Raw genomic sequence first — 20,504 nt, forward strand, 5'->3', positions numbered from 1 at the left:
AGGCTGCAGGGCTGCGGTAACTTGGGTGAAACAAGCCCAGGCCCAAGGGGCCTCTGGCTAATTGCTGCCACAGCGGTGGCGAGCGCGTGGCGTCACCTAATCTCTTGACTTCTTTAAGTAACTCAAAATCTGGATTTTTTTAAGTGAAATTTCCCAATTTCTAAAAATCGGTGACGATGTCAAAAAATTTTTACAGAGGGCAGGCCAAATAGAACGCAACTGAAGGTCACGTCCAGCGCCAGCCCCCAGGGTAGGAGCCCCCTCTGGAAAGCCCAGGGCGAGAGAGCTGAGCCCTCCTGCACCGGCCTGCGCTGGCCGGCAGGGAAAGCCTCTGTTTCCGGGCGGGTCCAGGTTCCCAGGGAGCAGGGGGGGCCCCGGGAGGGGCCTGGAGACTTTCACAAGCCCTAGTTTCGAAGGCAGCCGAGCTCATGCCCATCAGGGCCAACTGTTTTCTACCTTCATCGTTCTGATGAAAACATTTCTGAGTGAACTACACGTCTCTCCTTTCTTAAAGAAGGCTGGCAGAAGGTTGCTGCTAGTGGGAAGGAGCAAATATCTAAGTTAATGGTTTCAATGCTTTTCTAAGTGTGGGAAGAGGTGAGAATCCAGGTTCATAAACAACTTCTCCATAAAATACCTCTCTGAGGGCCTGTTCTGCCAGTTTTCCCAGAGCACAGGGAGTCTCACCCTGATCTTCGCCCTGAACTTTCTGGGTGTGCTGAGAGTCAGCGGCTGCAGTGGCTGGTGACTCGATCCCTGCAGAGCCGGGTGGCGAGTGACACTCTCTACCTGGCACCTCCATGGCTACCGAGGCTGCGGGCACTGCCCTGACTCCCCCCGGGCCGGTGGTGGCCCCACTCTGGGTGTCAGCTGTCCCTTCTCCCTGCTGGCAGCTGAGGCAGGGGAAGAGCCTGCTCACCGGCGGCCTCAGTAGGGCGCCTAGGGAGGGTCTGGAGCCCTCACACGTGGCCCGAAGCCTCCTGAGACCCTGCCCTGAGGCTGGCCGAGCCCTGGCTGTCCTGAATAAGCGAGGGCGCTGGATGGGAAAGGATGACGGGAGGGCCTGGTCTTCAAACTGGCCATACCCTCTTTGTTTCTCCCTAGGAACAGGGAATGTTCGCGCAGATACGCGCAGCAGGGTGCCCTCCGTGGAGACCTGTTGACGGCGATACGATCATTTGGACCCCGTGCTCGCCGTGTGGAAGAGAAGCCCGCCCAGGACGGCTTTAGCAGGTGAGGACCAAGGAGAAGGGGAGGCCCTCCGGGCCTGGTATAGCAGCTCCCGGCACTGCCCAGGGGCCCAGGCAGCTCTGCCTTTCCACACGCCTCCAAGTGCCGCGGCGGTCCTCGCAGTCACGTCACGGCAGGGCTGCTGTGCTCCCAGGCGCCACGCCTGAGGTCCTGGCAGGAGGAAGGGGCAAAGGCAAAGAGCAAGGCGGCCGCACCTGTCCATTTTTATTACAGCTGTCCCGGAAGACCCACCCAGCAGACTTCCCCGTCGTCTCATGGGCCGGAAGCAGGCCAGTGGTCACTCCTAATTACAGGGAAGCCTGGAAAATCGCTACTTTTTACGTGCACGTTGCTGCCCAGACAACAGTGGGGTTTTGTTAGCTCAGGCAAAGGTGGAATGGCCCGTGGGGAGGACTCGGCCCCCCGGCTAGATGTGGGGGGAGGGTGTCAAGTTTTCTGCGGCTCCTTGGAGACCGGCCCCCAATCCCTTTCTCAATTTGAGCCTGTCGTGGGAACCAAGGAGAATAAGGACATGGTCAAAGCTGGCCTCTCTGTGCAGCGAGGTCGCCGGCCCGGGCGAGGCCGTCTCTGCCTGGTCCCCTGGCGGCCCCACGCCAGTCGGTCGGTCGGGGAAAGGCGGGGCGATGGGCGAGAGCCTGGCCCAAGGAGCCCTGCCCCTCGGCGGGAGGAGGGACAGCAGGCGGCTCCAAGGACCGGTCGGTGCCCCGCTTGGCCCGTGTTCACGGCACCGGCCCCCGGAGCCCACTCCGCGCCAGGCCTGAGCACCCAGCCCTGAAGAAGACCCCCACTGCCTTCCCGGTCCCCAGGGAGCCGCGTGGTGACAGCAAAGGTCCCCGCCTCTCTGGCCTCAGCTGTAAACTGGGGACGCAGCGACACTCCCTCCGGGTGGCGAGGCCCAAGAGGGCACGCGCACAGCTCCTGACCCAGGAGAGCACGGGGGTGGGGGGTGGGCAGCGGCGGGAGCCAGGTGGCTGTGAGGTGAGGGCGGGACCGAGGCGGTGAGGGGGCCACACGGCTCCGGGCCCCGCTCACAGCCGCAGGGCCCGCTGGAGCACACGCTCGTCCGCCGCCTCATGGGGCAGCGTCACCACCAAGCCCCCATCCTCCTGCATCGTCTGGCAGATGATCTCGTAGGCCTTCGGGTTCCCGGACCAGCAGCGGCGGGCCACCTGCCGGCGGGGCGGGGAGAGGGCGTGGGCGTTGGTGCCACGTCGGCGGCGGGTCCGTGGGTTCCCACGAGGCGTTCCCAGCTCACACCTCCTCCTCTCTTGGCCAGAAAACTGATCCACCCGCCTGTGACGAGGTGACACTGGCCATCCTTCTGCCCGGACTCTTCCCCCCACGGGCAGGGGCTCCAGGCCAGGCCCCCCGCGTCGTCCTCAGAGCGCACGGACCTCGGCTCTGCCTTCAGACCTCTCTCCCGCCCGCTTCCTTCCCTCCACCCGGCCCAGCGTCCTCAGGGCCCCCTGGACGGTGGCCTCGGCACTCCCCCCGCCTCTTGCTGCCTTCCTGCCACGCCCCACCTCCCCCAGCCATTCCCTCACTGCCTCACTGCCTTCAGGACAGGACCAGCCCCCTCTGCTGGGGCTCGACCCCTCCACCCTCCTGGGCCACCCAAGTCTAACCCTGGCGTCGGGCTCCCAAGCCCCTCCCCGTTCCACTCACATCTGCAAATACCCCCATCACCCCCGACCTCGCATTTGGGCTGCTTCCCCCTTCGGGCCCGCCGTGGCCATCGAGAGGGATGCAGCCCCGCACCACACGCGCACGAGCCAGCAGGCACGCAAGCGACACCGCCCGGGCCCCCTGCGGACACAGGCTGGGCTGGAAAAAGCCCGGGCCGGCCGAGATGCAGCCGTCTGAAGGGGAGGGAAACCCTGGCGGTGGCTGGCGGGGAGACATAGGAGCAGCAGGGGCTCTGGACTGTTTTCTGGGAGGAGGGCAGGGCACTGATGGGGAGGGCCGGGCGGTCACTCACTCCATTGGACACGTCCCAGCTGAGCACCATCTTGGCCTTTTGCTCAGCCTCCTGGGTCCCGTCCAGCACAAGGCCGAATCCCCCGTTGATCACCTCGCCCCTGCGAGAGGCAAAAGGTTCCCAGGTCAGGCTGGGTGCGACCCTGCGAGGGGCAGGCCTGCTTCGGAGGCGCTGTCTGGGGAAACAGCCCTGCAGCCCGGAGCCTGCCGTGCCGAACGGCCTGAGGGGTGCAGGCTGCCCACTCGTGCCTCCGCGCTCCACCCACAGACCCCAGGCCCCCTTCAGGGCCCCCACGTGTCACCTCCGTGGGGGACGGGACCACCTCTTCCGTGGTTCCCGCTCTTCCACGTGGCTCTCTCTTCCTGCTGTCCTTCGCACTCTGCCTTCCTGTACTCGCATTTGGGGTCCTGATTACTTGATTTGAGGGACGACTTCCTTGATGTCCAGCATTTCTTGGACCACCTCCTCTCCCGGGTTTGGTGTGTTCTGGGGTCACGCGTGTCTTGAGAGCTGTCATTCGAATCTCATCATCCACGTGTGCCAGTGCCCGTCCTCTCCCGCTGTCTGCCCCGCAGTTTTTCCCCACCAGCCACGGAGACTGCGTCCTTCCTGAAGCCCCTGGATCCGTCCTCACCCTCCACGTCTTTCTCAAAGGCTCCTGCCCAGCTCACATCCCTGACCCTCCAGCCCCTTTCGGTTACACACACAAAAGATTCGGAAACGCCCTCCATCTTGTCAGCTCCTGCCAGGTTTCACTGCCAGGCTCCTCCCCATGACCCCAAACCCTCAGGTCTCAGATCCTCTGGCCCCTCCGGCCTCACCCGCTTCTCTGCCCAGCTGGACCCTCCTGACAACCTCAGCCGGTTCCCACCAAGAGGGTGAGGACCCTCTGCCCCATCCCACCCAGGGAGCGGAAGCAGAACTCCTGTGCCCAGGCCCGCGTCCCTGCAGCCGGCAGCCCTGTGCCCGCGAGCGGGCTCCCAGCACTTCCCGTGGCCCCTGTGGTGGGGGAGGCTCTGCACGGATTCAAGGTCATCACCACTCGCCTGTCAGAGGCTGGTGCCGGGGATCAGAGGGCAAAGCAGGCGACAGCCACAGTCCTCCGACCAGAGGGGACTTTCGGAGATTAGAACGACAGCTTTCGTTTTGGTAGCCCGAAGCCCAGACGGTCAGAGGGCAAAGCAGGCGACAGCCACAGTCCTCCGACCAGAGGGGACTTTCGGAGATTAGAACGACAGCTTTCGTTTTGGTAGCCCGAAGCCCAGACGGTCAGAGGGCAAAGCAGGCGACAGCCACAGTCCTCCGACCAGAGGGGACTTTCGGAGATTAGAACGACAGCTTTCGTTTTGGTAGCCCGAAGCCCAGACGGTCAGAGGGCAAAGCAGGCGACAGCCACAGTCCTCCGACCAGAGGGGACTTTCGGAGATTAGAACGACAGCTTTCGTTTTGGTAGCCCGAAGCCCAGACGGTCAGAGGGCAAAGCAGGCGACAGCCACAGTCCTCCGACCAGAGGGGACTTTCGGAGATTAGAACGACAGCTTTCGTTTTGGTAGCCCGAAGCCCAGACGGTCAGAGGGCAAAGCAGGCGACAGCCACAGTCCTCCGACCAGAGGGGACTTTCGGAGATTAGAACGACAGCTTTCGTTTTGGTAGCCCGAAGCCCAGACGGTCAGAGGGCAAAGGCGCTCAGCCCCAGGTGACCTCTGCAAACCCTGCCTGGAGCAGTCCTGGGCCCAGGAAGACAGCAAGAAAGGAGGACCTGTATCTCGGAGCAGTTGCTGGACAGAGAACAGTCCCGTTGAGAAGGACATAAAAGCAGAACCCTATGTCACATGTAACAAGAGTCAGTGCCAGATGTACTAAGGAAGGAAGTACTCAACATTATAAGATGAACAAGAACACACAACTCAGGAACAAGACCCTGGGAGAGAGCGACTCAAAGCAAAACAGCAGAGTCTGTAATTCTTGCCCACCAGCCCGGCAGCCCTGGGTTTCAGGCAGTGATACCGGCCAGGGCTGAAGAGGTTATGCAAACAGGAATCTTCATGCCGGGAACTGTGGCACCCACAACGCACACACAATAACGGTTCACGTTCACAGGAGGGGTGCCTCGGCGGGGCGGGGGGCGGGCCTGTCCTGGCTCCTTCACAAGTGACTGCAGGTGGGTTTGCTGGGAACCTCAGGCAGAATCACACTCTGGGTGCAGCTGCCTCATAGGTGGGACCATCGAGATGATTCGATGAGTGTCTTTGGAGACACCCATGCACAGGTCGCGCACCTTAGGCACCTTAGCTGCCGTGACTAATCTCCACCGCTAGCCCGCAAAGCATGCTGCTATCATGACCATTTGTCCAGGAGAAACAAGCTCCTTGGGGATCCCCGTGCACAGCCGGGTTCGAGATATGCTCTAGTGAGGAAACAGTATCAGCATCCAGACAAAGACGGTGCATTTATTCCTCAAAGACGTGAGGCCCCGGGGCTGGACCGGGTGTGAGGACAAAAGGTGGGGACACAGGGACTGAGGGGAAGGCTCAGCACCGACGGTGAGGCCCGGACCCTCCCGCAGCTCCGGAACCGGCCGCACCCTCCCTGGAGGGACAGAACCACACAGTCTCTACGCAGCCGCCCAACCCGCCGAGACCAGGGACTGACTGCCGACTCTCCCGCCCTGCGCCCTGTCTAAAAGGAGCAGACAGCACGGACTGCGGGCCAGGCAGCACAGGACAGACCCCAGCACACAGTCAGAGCAGACTGGGCAGAGCAGGGACCGCAGAGCGACCCAGTGGCGACACTGACCAGCTCGGAATCAGGGAGCCAACAGATAGTGGAAAAACTGAAAGCAAACTGAGAGGTATCAGGGTGGCTTATGACTTAGAAACTTGCTTTTCCACACAAGAAAGCAAAAACTATAGCTGGAGATGGAAGGAAGAACAGGGGTGGGACAGATTTTTCCCGCTGATTTTCGCGGGAAGGTTTGCAGCAGTATCTGGTGGATTAAACCATGCACGTGTGTGTCTGATGGATTCTAGGTGAATCTGAGGCACTTTCCAAAGGAGCCTTCGAGGGCGGCCACGACCAAGGGCCTCGGCGCCAGTGCCTCGCCGGCCGCACCCTGTCAGAGCCTAGGGGGCAGCCTGGTGGTGAGGGGGGACCCCGCTCTGGGAGCCCCATGCAGGGTCAGCGGCGAGCAGTGTCCCGAGGCCTCGTGTCCTGCACACTTTCTCGGGGGCTCCGTCCTGCCTTCTGCGGTCCTGTCACCAATGTCGTGAATCCAGGGACAACAGATCTGGGTCCAGATCCGGCTCCACCACCACCTCTGGCCCCCTTCAGAGCTGCTTTTGCACCTGCAGCATGACTCAGCAAATCCAGTGCCAAAACGCCAGGCGCTCTTCTCCCGTCCTGGTTTTCCCCAGCCTGTGTCTCTGAAAGGACACGCAATCCGATCACATTTTCCATTCATGAGAGCCACCTGACCGGGCTGCAGCTTGGAATTCCAGCCTCGAAGGGCCCAAGGCCAAGCCAGCCCCCTGGGACGCTCTGGAAGCTGCAGTGTGAAGGACTTCGCTCCGGAGGGCAAGTCCAGGCTTGATCCGGCCAAAACGGGCTCAGAGGTCGGCTCAGAGGTGGCCGGGCCTGGGCACCTGTCCTCCTCTGCGGGGCCACGGCGCCCCCTGCTGCTCTGAGCCGGGAATCCCGCGCGACCAGAGCTCCCCAGGCGACCCCCCGCCTAGAGGCCACGCGCACAGGTGTAGCCCCAGCTGCCTGCTGCCTCAGTTTCCGCATCTGTAGATGCATTTCTCTTCCAAGAGTAGGTGAGAGAGGGGATTCAAATGCTTGCCATGCGGTCCACTTGCAATAAACATTAGTTATTCGTCGTTCTTAGCAGCAAATGTGACATCATGGTTTATAACAAGAAAGACATATTTGGTCTTTGTCCACTGCTCCTGGCACAGAGCTCCTGAAACCCTTGGAATCTCCTGTGCTGAGAGGGATGAAGGTGCCTTTCCTTATGTCGAGGAGGTGACTCTGGGAAGCCACCCAAGGATGGGGCTGGATGCCAGCGGAGCCACCGTGTGATCAGAGGCCTGGAACGTGGGTCCCAGCCCCTGACCTTCCGGGAGGGGAGCGGGGCTGGAGGTGGAATCAGTCACCAGGGGCCCGTGATGTAGCCAATCACGCCCGCGTAAGGAATCCTCCATAGACACCCCGAAGGAGCGGGTTCAGAGAGCGTCCAGGCTGGGAAGCCAGAACGCTTCCACGTGCTGCCGTGCCCGGCCCCAGCCCCACAGGGTCCCTTTGGGTCCTCAACACGTGTATCTCCTCATCCGGCTACGGATTCACATCCTCTGATATCTTTTGTAATCAATCAGAAATCCAGTGAATAAATGGGTTCCCTGCGTTCTGTGAGCTGCTCTGGGAAACCAGTGGAACCCGAGGAAGTGGCTGCAGGAACCTCTGATCTGCAGCCGGTGGGTCAGAAGCACGGGTAATGCTGTGGACCTGTGACTGGAGTCGGCGGGGGGGACGACGGCCCGGTGGGACCGAGCCCTCAGCCGTGGGATCTGACGTTATCTCTGTGCTGACAGTTGGAATTGAGTGGAACTGCAGGACACCCAGCCGGTGTCAGAAAACCCCCTCGTGTAGGAGCTGGGTGCAGAATTATAGGGACGTCCCCACGAGGGAACTGCATCTGTCGCCCAGAAGGGAGCCTCCCAGAAGCCCTAGCTCCCTCGCGGCATGGGCGGGAAACAGGCCTGGCTGGGCAGAGCGGGGCCAGGACCCAGGGGGCCCAGAACCCAGGTCCCCGCCTCCCAGCCCAGCTCCTGGCGGAGTGAAAGGACGGGGCCAGGACAGTGCTGCGAATTCCCTGGAAAACATCTGTGAAAGCAGCATGAAAACGACAGGAAAGGATGGTTCACGGCGTCCACAGCAGGCCCTGGTGTCCCGCGCGACGGGTGAGACCCCAAAGGTGGGGTGTTGGGCAAGGCCCCCCATTTCCAGCTCACAGGAGGAGCCCTCAGTAGCGGGAGCTCCAGGAAGCAGGCCCAGGACCCTGGAGGAGACCCCCGAGACTTCCACAGGAGCCCCAGCTGCACCACCGGCCCTCGGAAACCTCCTTACCAGCCGACACCCCCGCCGTTGTGCAGGGCAACCCAGGTGGCTCCCCGGAATGCACCTCCCACGAAGTTCTGCACGGCCATGTCTGCGGAAACAGAGCCCCGTTAGCCCCCGAGCGAGGCGGCCAGGCCGGGCCAGGGTCTGAGGGACGGATGGGAGCGAGGCAGGGCAACTGCAGGAACAGCAGGAACTTGTATTTTCAGAGCCAAGCAAAGCAGGACAATGAACAAGTGCCCGACGAGCACTGTCGCCCCCTGCTGTCTTCTCTCCAGCACCAAGTGCCAGGTACAGCGCCCCAGAAGCATGAAGGACAAAGGAACTCAAAGGGATGTGGTGGCGGTTTTAGCTCAGACGACACAGAGCGTCAGTTCCACCCTTAGAGCAAACACGCTAAAGTCTGGGGGGCAAGCTGCAAATTACCGACTGTCCTTGGCCCATCAGAGGCCTAAGGTCCCAGGGCGGCCAACTAACCAGAACTCTGTGGGGAGGCAGGCACCTGCACAGAAAATGGAACCCGTGCCTCACTCGTGTCTAAGGACTTGCTGAATGACAAGCCTGAGCTTGCCTGAGACTGAGGCCCCTGGGGACACGGACAGAACGGGTCGGCACCTTCTGGCGGGCTCTTCCTCCAAACCCCCACTTGCGCCCACAGAGAAGAGGAGGGGGTCCTGGGAATACTTTCCTCCTAGTGCAGGGCTATGCGATGCAAGAAAAGCAGCTCTAGGACCTGGAAAAGGCCAGGGAGCAGATTCTCCCCTGCAGCCTCCTGAGACGTCACAGCCCTGCCCGCACCTCGACTTAAGCCCCGAGAAACTGACTTCAGACTTTAGACCTTCAGAACTGTGAGGGAACACATTTGTGCTGTTTCCAGCCTCTAAGTTTGTGGTATGCTGTTACCGTGGCCAAAGGATACGAATGTAAACCACATTAATATCAGAGAACTTCAGAGCCAGCAGTATTATCAGGGATAAAGAGGGACATCACACGATGATAAAGAGGTCAATTCTCCAAGAAGAGACAATAAACCTAAACAAGGGCACACCTAACAACACAGCTTTAAAACACACATGGCAAAGTGGATGAGAACTGAAAAGAGAACAGACAAATCCACACACACAGTTGGGAACTTCATCACCCGTCTGTCAGTAAGTTATGGAACAAGTCAGCAAAAGGTTAGTAAGGATCTAGACAACACGAACAGCACCACCAAGTGACTTGACCTAACTGACGTTTAAAGAACAAGCCCCCGAGTAACCGCAGAATACACCTTCTTCCCAAGTGCACCAAGATCGACCACGTTCGGGACCACAATACAACCCTTAGCAAATTTAAAAGAACAGAATGAATACAGAGTAAGCTCTCAGACTATAATGGAACTAAATCAAAAGTCAGTAACAGAAAGATATCGGAAAAATCTCCCCAAACTTGAAAATTTAAAAAGATACTTCTCAATAACTCACGGGTCCAAGAGAATGTCTCAAAGGAAATTTAAAATATTTTGAACTGAATGAAAATAAAAATATATTATGTAAAAATCTGTGGGGTGCAGCTAAAGCAGTGTTTAGAGGGAAGTTCATAGCATTAAAATACTTATAGTAGAAAAGAAAAAAGGTTTAAAATCAGTAACCTCAGCTTCCACATCATGAAACCAGAGAAAGAAGACCAAATTAAACCCAAAGTAAATAGGAAAAAGGTCATACTAAAGATTAGAGTAGAAATCAATGAATTTGGAAGCAGAAAAGCAATTTTTAAAAATCATTTAAACTAAAAGCTTCTTGCAAATATCAATAAAAATGATAAACTTCTAGCCAGACTGATAAAGGAAAAAGAAAGAAGACACAGGGACTTCCCCGGCGGTCCAGTGGTTGGGACTCCGTGCATCCACTGCAGGGGGCATGGGTTCAATCCCTGGTTGGGGAACTAAGATCCCTCAAGCCCCACAGCAGCCAAAGAAAAAAAAGAAAGAAAGAAAGAAAGAAGCCACAAAAGACCAACATCAGGAATGACAGACTGGACCCCACAGACATTAAAAAGATAATGAAGGAATATGATTCTATACTCATAAATTCCATAACTTAGATGAAATGGACCAATCCCTCAAAACAAAGTGATGTGGATGGTGTTCCTGAGTGTCCACCTCCTTCCCTTGGGATCCCGTCCACAAAGGGAGGAGCTGCAGGTGCTGGGAACCAGAAAGCCCCCCAGGACCGGAACGCAGAAGCTCTGGGGTGACAGTAACAAGCACGGTGGCTGCAGCAGCAGCAGTCCCTCCCTGAACGCGGGCCGCGGGAGGTGACCACCTTCTGAAAATCACCAGCAAGAGACGGGGCCAGGTGCACCCAGGTCTCGGGCATCCACTTAGCTGGTCCACCTGGTACCCGCCCTGGTTTACAACTGAGCCTGCGTCCCAGGACCCCTCCGTCCTGGGCTGGTCACCCCGTGTCATGCCTCTCAGATGCCAGCACCTTTTTTGCAACGCCACAACCGACTGAATGAATCACTTGATTGTTAAATAAAATCCAACAGAAAAAAGTTTAAGTCTGTTGTGTTCCTCACCTGCACAGAAGGCAGAGCCGTCACAAATGTTGGAGGTCTCCCTAAACGGGCTGTCTGTGCCGCTTACGTCATGGTGGTCTCGGCTCAGGACCACCGGTGCCTGCAGTGTGGGAGGACACAAGAGGTCAGCTACCAGTGTCCACTGCCCAGCGCAGGGCAGAGATCAAGGGACAGGGCACGCCCGACGCCCTTCGGATTCCCCTGAAAAGCAGACCTTTGGCGGGAGGAAGCACAGGGTTTCCGATGCCCCCGTGGCTGCTCAGAGACACACTTTCCGGCCGCCCAGAGCCCCGTGTGCTCCCCAGGTGCTGCGTCCGAGTCTCCTCAACCCCACCCACACTGTCACCACACCCACTTTATAGAGAGGAAAACTGAGGCCCGGAGAGGACAGGACACCTCCCCGATGTCACAGGGCTGTAAGGGACAGCCTGGCGTTTCGACCGCAGTAGAGGTCTCGGGATTTCACGGCTTCAGTGTCCGAGGAGCTGCCCTGCCCTTGAACAGGCCAAGTATGCTCCCCCTCTTCACCGTTGCCCTGAACCACCTGTGCAGTATTCCAGCACCTTCTGGATACTCAGGCCTCCACTCTGCGTCTGCAAGGCAGAAGGCCGTCCTGACCCCTGTCGCCCCACATGTCACCTCATTCACTTTATTCACAGAGCTGAGAGCCCCTGAATTGATACCTTTGCCTGCATGTCCAAGTGTCCCTCCACCACCACCAGGCTGGACCCTGTCTACCTTGTCCTCTGCACAGCAGTGTTGCAGCAAGGCTGGAACCAGGGGGCGCTCAGGAAGGAGTGGGGGGGAGGGAAGGAGGGAGGGGGGAGGAGGGGGGGAAGGGGGAGGGAAGGGGGAGGAGGGAGGGAAGGGGGAGGGAAGGGGGAGGGAAGGGGGAGGAGGGAGGGAAGGGGGAGGGAAGGGGGAGGAGGGAGGGAAGGGGGAGGGAAGGGGGAGGGAAGGGGGAGGAGGGAGGGAAGGGGGAGGGAAGGGGGAGGAGGGAGGGAAGGGGGAGGGAAGGGGGAGGAGGGAGGGAAAGGGGAGGGAACGGGGAGGAGGGAGGGAAGGGGAGGGGGAAGGAGGGAGGGAAGGGGGGAGGGAAGGGGGGAGGGGGAGGGAGGGAAGGAGGGAGGGGGAGGGAAGGTGGGAGGGGGAGGGAAGGGGGAGGGGGGAGGGAAGGGGGGAGGGGGGAAAGAGGGAGGGGGGAAGGAAGGAAGGAGGCAGGGAAGAGGGAAGGAGGGAGGGAAGAGGGAAGCAGGGAGGGAAGGAGGGAGGGAAGGAAGGACTAAGACGCTGTCTCTGCCCTGCCAGCACTGTAGCACCATAGCAGGAAGTGTGCATGCACCAAGCGAGGTGGGCAGGGCTGACCAGGAGGGAAATGGGGAAAAGCAGGGAAGGTTGTCATGGTTTGAAAGGGACAATTTAACAAAGTCACATGAAACACTCGTGGGAAAGCCACGTTTTGAGGTTACAGGAGCCTCTTTTCTGATAAGAGGCTCAGAGAGGGCCTCTGACTGCCCAAAGTCACACAGCAGGGACTGAGTCGTCAGAGCCTGGGTTTGAGGACGGGCCTCCTCCCTCCCGGGCCTGGGCTGGCCTGGTGGGGAGGCTGGGTAGCCCCATCTAAGCACAGGACAGCCCACCTTGATCTTCCCACGGGCAATGGCTTGGTTGAAGGCCATGGCGAGGGCAACACGGCCTTTCTGGTCCGAGTACAGGATCCTGGCCTGGGAGCCCACCACCTGCGGGGAGAAGGGCGAGAGCTGACTGATGCGGGGGATGCTCGGGAGACACGTCCACCAGCAGTCAGACGGCCGCCTCCAGGGAGGCAAGAGGCAGCTCTAGAGTCCAGCACGTGCGGTCTGGGCCCCCAGACGTCCCTCCTGACCCATCCCCGCAGGGTTAACCCCCAGGGGCCTCCGGGACCCTGACTCGCCCGTCTCCGGGGATGTCACCTCTCGTGGGCGTCACCCCGCTCGACCCTCCCAACCAGAGTAACCTCGGCACCCCCCAAGGCGGCGCTGATGTGTCTGCCTTGCTCCAGCTTGGCACCCAGAACCTCCTTAGTGAGTCTGTGAGGAAGACACTACTGTGCTCATCACAGGCCCCATTTTACAGGTGAGGAAACGGGCCGGGGAGGCTGAGCCCCTGCGCACCGCCACCAGGACGCAGCCCCCTGGGAGCCGGGGGGCAGTCACTGGGGAAACAAAGGCTCCCGAAAATGCACCACTGTTCACGTTAGCGCTGTTGCTGCTAGCACAGCAGCCATTGTCAGCACGCTGGCTCTCAGCCGGGCGACATCTGGGGATGACTGTGGACATTTTGGGTGCTGCTGGCATGGGTAGGGCCGCTGCTAGACTATGGTCCCCGTGACAAAGGATATCCAGCCCCCCGGCGCTCGAAGAGGTATTAGCGCCCATGTTCACAGCAGCGTCATTCACAGTAGCCAAGAGGGGGAAGCAACCCAGTGTCCATGGCCGGCAATGGACAGACAAGGTGTGGTCCACACACACAAGGAACATGATTCAGCTTAAAGAGGAAGGAAATCCTGACATGTGACAACACGGATGAACCTTGAGGACATCGTGCTCTCTGAAATAAGCCAGACGCAAAAGGACAGGGGAGGGGAGAGGGAGTTAGTGTCTGACGGGGGCAGAGTTTCAGCTGGGGAAGATGAGAAAGTTCTGGAGATGACGGTGGTGATGGTTGTACAACAGTGTGTATGTGCTTAATGCTACTGAGTTGTACCTTAAAAATGGTTCAAATGGTAAATTTTATGTTATGTATATTTACCACAATCAAAAAAAATTCATCTGGCCCCAAATGTCAGCAGTGCCGAGACTGAGAAACCCTGGACTCTCCAAAGGGGGTGCAGGTGTCTCCCTCCGCCGCCCAGGGATGGGGCGAAGCACGGCGGGGGGGCTCCACAGGAGGTCTGCGCATGCCAGCCTCGCCGTCAGCCTGTGGCTTCCTCGGCCTCCCGCTTTCCACCCAGAGGCCTTACTTTACTTGCGCCAGCTGCCTCAAATCCTTTTTGGAAAAACTGTACCGTAAACCAGCATGGCAGCCTTTCAGATTTCCTGGATCCAGAAACAGAAAATGGGAGGAACTGACACAGGATTGCCAGCTTTGTCAAGAGTGTACATTAAAAGAAACAGTTAAAATGTTAAAAGGACAACCTTCTGTGATCACCAGCTTTCATGAGACGGAGGGAGGGAGGGAGTTGGGGAGCGCAACCTGAAACAAGGGGGAAAGACGCGATGTCCAAGTAACTTTAACTCAAACACAAAGAGAGGGTCCCGCTCGCAGGCTTGGGGCGGCGTCCAGCTGGCCGCCCACATGCCCTCAGCCCCGCAACCCTGCCGGCCCCTTCTCGGTGGTCGTGCCCCTCCTCTCCGGGCCTCCCTGGACTGGCCCCCCATCTCCATCTCTTGCCCCACCCTCCCAGGCCCAGGCCCTCAAGTCCAACAGCGACGGCTGTGGGCATCTCAGGCTCCAGGTGGTTGGCATGAAGGGTTTTGTGAAGAAATGCATTTGTGACCACTGGGCCAGGAGGCGGCGGCAGCCTGGGGGGACAGGGCTGGACCAGGAAGCCCAGGAGAGGGGGCTCAGAGCTCAGGGCAGGCCTGGCTGAAGCCCAGGCCAAGGACCCACTGGTCCAGACGTGGTGGTGGCATCCGGCCACCAGGGTCTGTGGCCAAAGGCCTGTGACCCGCACGCCCATTTCGCACTTTGCCCTGGTGCATCCGGTTGGCTGTCTCCTCAGGCCTGTGCACTGGCTAAGCCCTCTGCTTCCCCCACTGTCACTCCCCCCACCCAGCCCCCAGCCCCACTTAGACCCGAATCCACAAGTCAGCTCCTCGTCCGTGTAAACCAGTCCCCACCCCGAGTCATCCAACTGGTGGTCACACTCACAGTTACAGAAATGCCCGTCCCCCCAGCCCTGGCCCCACAGAGCGTCAGACGGCCTGCTCCGAGCCCCACACCACAGCCAGGGGGCACGCGCCACCTCCAGCATCTCCACCGTGCAGATGGGACGGGAGGCTCAGAGAGGCCAAGCCACTCACCCCAGGTCACACAGCGGAGAAGCCGGGAGACCTGGCTCCAGGGCCCTGCAGGGGAGTGAGGGGAGGAAAGACCTGCCTGACCCCAGTTGTTGCCCCGGAGCCCAGGCCCCCTTCTGAAAGGTCCCGGGCTTCTCCGTCCAGTGGCCGCTCGGTGAGGTGGCCAGTGGGGACATCGCCTAAGTGGCCCAGGTGGCGAGCAGCCCCTCACCTCGGGCAGGGTCCAGCTGCCCACCCTGCCCCCGCCAGGCCGAGCCCTCACCAGCCGGTGCCGGGAGGCCTCCCGGATCCAGCGGATGTTGTCTACGTACTGCTGTTCCACAGCCGGATTCACTGCGGGGAGAGGGGAAAGGGCGTCACAGGCAGCGGGGGCCCCTGCCCCATGGTGGGGGGGCACAGACCCTCCCTCGCGAAGGCTGCGGGGCAGAGGCACCTGTCTGTGTCAGCCACAGACGGCCTGGAGCCGCTGTGACACGGAGACGCAGAGGGGCCTGGACACGAGGGGACGGGGCACACGGACACAGGGGCAGCTACAGGGAGCCAGAGTACCATCAGCAGGCACCGCCCAAGGATGTGCCCTGGGACCACGCGCCCAGGCGGGGGGCCACGCGCCCAGGCAGGGGACCACGGGGCCAGGCGGGGGACCACGCGCCCAGGCGGGGGACCACGCGCCCAGGCAGGGGACCACGGGGCCAGGCGGGGGACCACGCGCCCAGGCAGGTGTCCATCGGAGCCTCTGGGGGTCACCCGTGCGCCAGCATCTGCAACCAACGGCCTCACCTCCGCCAGCAATGGCCTCCTCCAGCACTGACGTGGCCAGCTCGTCCGTGACCACCAGGTCCTGCGGGTCCCCGGATGTGCACACCCAGCGGAAGGGCCCAAATCCCTGGGAGAAGATGTCCCTGCAAGGGCAAAAGGCTCGTCAGCTGGGGGCTTCCCAGGCTGGCTGCACCCCCTGGCTGCGGTCACCATGGTCCACGGTCGGCGAGGCCGCAGATGCTCCAGACTGAGGAGGTGAGGGCCGTGCGCCAGGCGGGTGGTTCGTGGGGGCCTGTGTAGTGAGCGGGCGTCGGTGTCCACGATTGCTGCTGGAAGCCCCTGAGCCACAAACTGGACGGTAACTTCCCCCACCCCCTCTGTCCCCTCGGTGTCCTCTCCCCCAGCTCCCGGTACCCCTCTCGGAGCTGTACCATCTCGGGCTGCAGAAGCAGGGAGCTGGGACACAGACAAGCAGAAATTCCTTAAACTGCTGTCAGAGACAACCTGAAAACCAGGCAACTGAAACTAAATATTGGGACAAACGGTAAACTTAAAGCCAAATCTGCTTTAAGCGGGCTGACCTTGCGAGGGGACTCCAGGCAGAGGAATGCAGGGGCCTCCCTGGGCTCGCGCGCCCACCCAGCCCCCGCTGGGCTCCCTTCCCGCCGCCCCCTGGGGACACCCCACGGGCCCTGGCCCAACTCTGGCCCCTCCCCTCCCACAATGAACCTCAGAAGGACGCGGGCTTCTCTCGCCCCCCTGGGGTCCCCTCCGGAGCAGAGCCGGGGCTGCTCCCCACCCCGCCCGACCCCAGTGGCTCAGGCCCAAACTCCACCCTGCCCTCTCCCTCCGGCCGCTCCCTGGTCCCCGCTTGTTCCGGCCCACGTGTCCAGGAAAGCACACGGCTGCAGGGATCAGGCCCTTGGCCGCCCACTCGGGGCTCAGGCGTGGCCGATCCTGTTCTCTCCCTGAGGCCCTGCACAGGGTCTCTCGTTTTCAGCTCCTTTCCCCCTGCATTTTGGGGTGGAAAGCCCGTGACCCGGTGCCGTGACCACTTGGGGCCGAACGTAGGTCTCAGCACGTGGCCTGAGCAGCGGGGAGAGGAGGAGATGTTCAGACCCGCATGTCTAGGACAGACATTGGAAGGGCCCATCACTCACCCCATGATGTGCTGGACGTACGAGGGGTAGCGGAACTCCGTCCTATTGGCGCCCGTCTTCCCCACGTCGGCCCCTGTGCGCAGACCCAGCATCACCTGGAGAAACCGAGGCCCAGCGAGACCAAGGCCCTGGCAGGGCCAGCTTCCAGAAGGGACACGCGGAGCCACCCCGCGGGCCACACTGCCCCGCCCGCGAGGCCTGCAGAGAGGGGACCCCCCGCCCTTCTCTCTCACCTGCTCTCTGGGCCTCCAGGAGGAAGGCGTTGCCATAGTCCCAAAAGAAGAAGTTCTCCTGGGCCAGCCTGTTGATGGCCGAGACCTGCCTCCTCAGGCTGTGAGAGGCGCGGTCAGTGGTCAGCTCAGCACTGCCCGCCAGGGCTGTAACGGCAGCCCAGCCCCACGAGCCCCACCTCCCTGCTGACTCTTCCCTGGGCTGGCTTCCCACCCCTCCTGGCTCCACCCCTGCTGACCCCCCCTCTTGGCTCCACCCCCTGCTGACCCCACCCCCAGAGCCTCCTGCCTGGAAGCCCCCATATCTCCTGGCTCCTCAGGTCCCCCTACCCTTCAGGACCCTGTAGGCAGCCCCTAAACTAGCGCCTACGGGTCGGGTCGGGTCCTCAGCCAGCCAGCCCGGCGCCAGGACCAGACTCAGTGCTGAATAAGCAACGGCCTCTTGCAGAAGCGCCTCAGGCTCCCCTCCACCAGCACCTGCTCAGCACTCACACGTGCTGGAAGCTGCCCCCAGTGTTTTGTAAATGTCACCCCAGTCTGTCCCCAACATACCCACAGGCCAGGGAGCCCATGACCCCGTGTGACAGAGGCCCAGAGAGGTTAAGGGTCTTGCCCGAGGCCACACAGCTGCCCCAGGAGAAGTGGGCAGAGGCCAAAGCCTCCCACTCCAAAGTTCCTGCAGGCCATGTGTGCCCCACCCCTCCCCCAGCAGCCCTGGGACCTGCATCACCTTTCCTGGACCAGGGCTTTGAAGGCGGCAGGGTCGGAGGCCATGAGGCTCTGGGCCTCCGCGAAGCCCAGCTGCACGGGGTAGTAGCCACCGTTGAACGGGTTGTGGCAGGACGTCTGGTCTGACCCCAGGTCCACCAAGAGCTCCCCCGTCGTGTCCAGTTCACGGACCAGGCGCTCCCTGGGGAGACTCAGGTGGTCAGGGCAGGGCAGGCAGTGCCGGGGCCCGAGCTCAGGGTCCAGCCAGGCGGGCGCACGGCGTTTCCCAGCCCACACGCCCAGCACCCAGCATGGAGGCTCATCCTGCTTTCCCTCTGGAAAGATCCCTGGCGGGAGGGCTGCCTGGCTGGGCAAAGGATCCGGGCCATGAAGGTTGGGAGCAGAGCCTCAAGCTGACACTGGAAGCCTTGTGTCCCGGGAGCACCTGGCCCGGGACCTTGGCTGGGGGGGGCTCACCTGGTGTCCCCAAGGCTGCCAACTCCCCCCACTTACCAAAGATCCACCACGTTGCCATGGTAACCAAGGCTGAGGGCCTCCTTCCTCTTCCTCGCTTCCCTGGAAGGGGCAAGGGCAGGACAGATGGCCCCATCGCACCTGCCCACGGCTACCCACCCCCAACACACAGGCCCCAAGCTGGTGGGGATGCAGAAGGCCCAGGAGGCACCCAAAGCACCAGGTGTGAGCGTAGGCCTGAGATGCAGGGACCCATGAGGTGTGTCTTTTGAGGACCCAGGCCTGAGGGGAACAGCAGACCGAATGCCCTCGGGGGGGCTGGCTGGCAAAGGTGACAATCCCTCCCCGCCCCAAGGTGTAGAATTCGATTAGTAGAATTAGGGCTGTTGCTGCCAGGACTCAACAGGGATCTTTGTAGAACTCACTCAACGTGATCCTTAAGTTGCAGATGTCACTGAACATGACTCTAAACATTATTTGGGGGACTTCCCTGGTGGCGCAGTGGTTAAGAATCCGCCTGCCAATGCGGGTGACAGGGGTTCGATCCCTGGCCGGGAAGATCCCACATGCCGCGGAGCAGCTAAGCCCGTGGGCCACAACTACTGAGCCCGTGCGCCTAGAGCCCGTGCTCCACAACAAGAGAAGCCACCGCAATGAGAAGCCCGCGCACTGCAACGAAGAGTAGCCCCCGCTCGCCGCAAGTAGAGAAAGCCCGCGCGCAGCAACAAAGACCCGATGTAGCCAAAAAAAAAAAATAATAAATAAATAAATAAATAAACAAACATTATTTGGAAAAATAAGAGGACAAAAAAATGAAAGCATATTTGGGGGAAACAGAAGATTTGAATACATGAAAGCCCCACAGACACGGGAGGGTCGCCATTCCCATCTGCGTCTCCGCAGCTCAGGAAGCAGAAATGTGCCCAGGCGGCTGCTTAAGGCACTTGTCACACTGATTCGGACGGTGTGTGTGTCCACGCGTGTGACCGCGGAATTAAGCACCCAAACCCTGTGTGAGTGACGAGGGGGAGCAGGCAGCTGGAGGAGGGGTATTTAGAGATGACAGAGACGTCACAGGGGTTGAAAGTGTGTGTGAGCATGCGAGTGTGTACATGCGGGTGTGTGTGTGTGCGAGTGGGCACGTGTGCTCCAGAGGCACCCACAGGATCGGAGCCAGATCAGGCGAGACCCTTCGTGCCACAGTAGGAGGCTGGAACTTCTCCTGTGATTAATGGAGAGTTTTCTGCCAGTTTTCAAAGATCTATGTCCAAAAAGTATCCAGTCTTGGTAATGGGAATATTTCTCACACTCTGTGTGTCTTTGAACATGTTCACATAAGCCCCCTGGAGACCTTGGGCGAGTCTAATTGCAGCAGGTGGAGCCCCCGGTGCAGAGGCGAACCCCCCACACGGGGCTCAGTTCTGCGGAGCAAATTCCTTGAGAGGATGCTTCAAAAACGGCACCTGACCAGCGGCCTCCAGGGCAGCCCCGCCCCGTCCCCACGGAGACAGCTGAGGAGACAGCACGCAGCGGAGAGGGGCCCAGCGCCGCAGGACCAGCCGTGGCCCCCTTGGGGAGGGGGACGGGCCTCGCAGAACCTGACGGGGTCCTGTTGAGGAGAAGCTCCACCTCCCAGGGGCTGAGCAGAACCGAGCCGCACCTACTGCGTGCCAGGCCCTGGGCTGGGCACTGAGGCACCACGGGGAGAAACGCAAGACACGCTCTTTGCAAAACTGTGGCCGAGCGTCGGGGTCACCGAGAAAACTACTGAAGTCTGTTAGAGCACGTGTATGGGTACCACGGATGCACACGGGCTTCCCCCACGCTCGCGGAAGGGACCAGTGAGAAGCAGACATTTAGAAGGTCCCAGCCCGGTCTCCCCCCGAGCCGGACACTGTACCTGAGTCTTTCAATGCAGCGGTCCAAGCTGTCGGTCACTTCCATCAGCCAGCCTTGCTTGTGGCGTTTCATGAGGGCCGCTCCGTCCACCTGGGACCACAAGGCACGGGTGTAGATCACCCCCTTTCCCAACAGGGCCAGGCAGACCCTACGAGCTGCTGTCCATACTTACTCCCCCTCCTGCCTTGCATCAGCAAACCTGGATTTCGCTCAGGGTGACGCTGTGCTCGGCCCCAGGGGATGAATCACATCCTACGTAATCACAACTGCCCTCCCACCGCTTCCAGCCTCCCCTGTGGATAAGAGTGTC

At 60.5% G+C, this 20,504-nt stretch overlaps 1 protein-coding gene across 5 annotated transcripts in view; it reads right to left on the reverse strand.

Moving 5' to 3' along the window:
* Nucleotides 1-1,528: 1,528 nt before the first annotated feature.
* The window catches only part of UROC1 (urocanate hydratase 1), a 39,779-nt gene continuing 20,803 nt past the window's right edge, over nt 1,529-20,504 (reverse strand). For 4 of the 5 annotated variants that reach the window (XM_057555365.1, XM_057555363.1, XM_057555364.1 and 1 more), the window contains 12 exons: nt 20,196-20,284; nt 18,335-18,397; nt 17,844-18,023; nt 17,117-17,214; nt 16,884-16,956; nt 15,745-15,866; nt 15,227-15,297; nt 12,544-12,642; nt 10,904-11,003; nt 8,351-8,432; nt 3,230-3,329; nt 1,529-2,420 (listed from right to left, as the gene is read on the reverse strand). In XM_057555365.1, the coding sequence (XP_057411348.1) occupies nt 2,280-2,420; nt 3,230-3,329; nt 8,351-8,432; nt 10,904-11,003; nt 12,544-12,642; nt 15,227-15,297; nt 15,745-15,866; nt 16,884-16,956; nt 17,117-17,214; nt 17,844-18,023; nt 18,335-18,397; nt 20,196-20,284 (1,218 nt within the window). In that variant the 3' untranslated portion in view covers nt 1,529-2,279. Of the gene's footprint in view, nt 2,421-3,229; nt 3,330-7,248; nt 8,108-8,350; nt 8,433-10,903; nt 11,004-12,543; nt 12,643-15,226; nt 15,298-15,744; nt 15,867-16,883; nt 16,957-17,116; nt 17,215-17,843; nt 18,024-18,334; nt 18,398-20,195; nt 20,285-20,504 lie in introns of those variants that run through there. The other variant, XM_057555366.1, reaches the window with a different exon arrangement.

Source organism: Balaenoptera acutorostrata, chromosome 10 (assembly GCF_949987535.1).
Source record: "Balaenoptera acutorostrata chromosome 10, mBalAcu1.1, whole genome shotgun sequence".
Taxonomy (NCBI): domain Eukaryota; kingdom Metazoa; phylum Chordata; class Mammalia; order Artiodactyla; family Balaenopteridae; genus Balaenoptera; species Balaenoptera acutorostrata.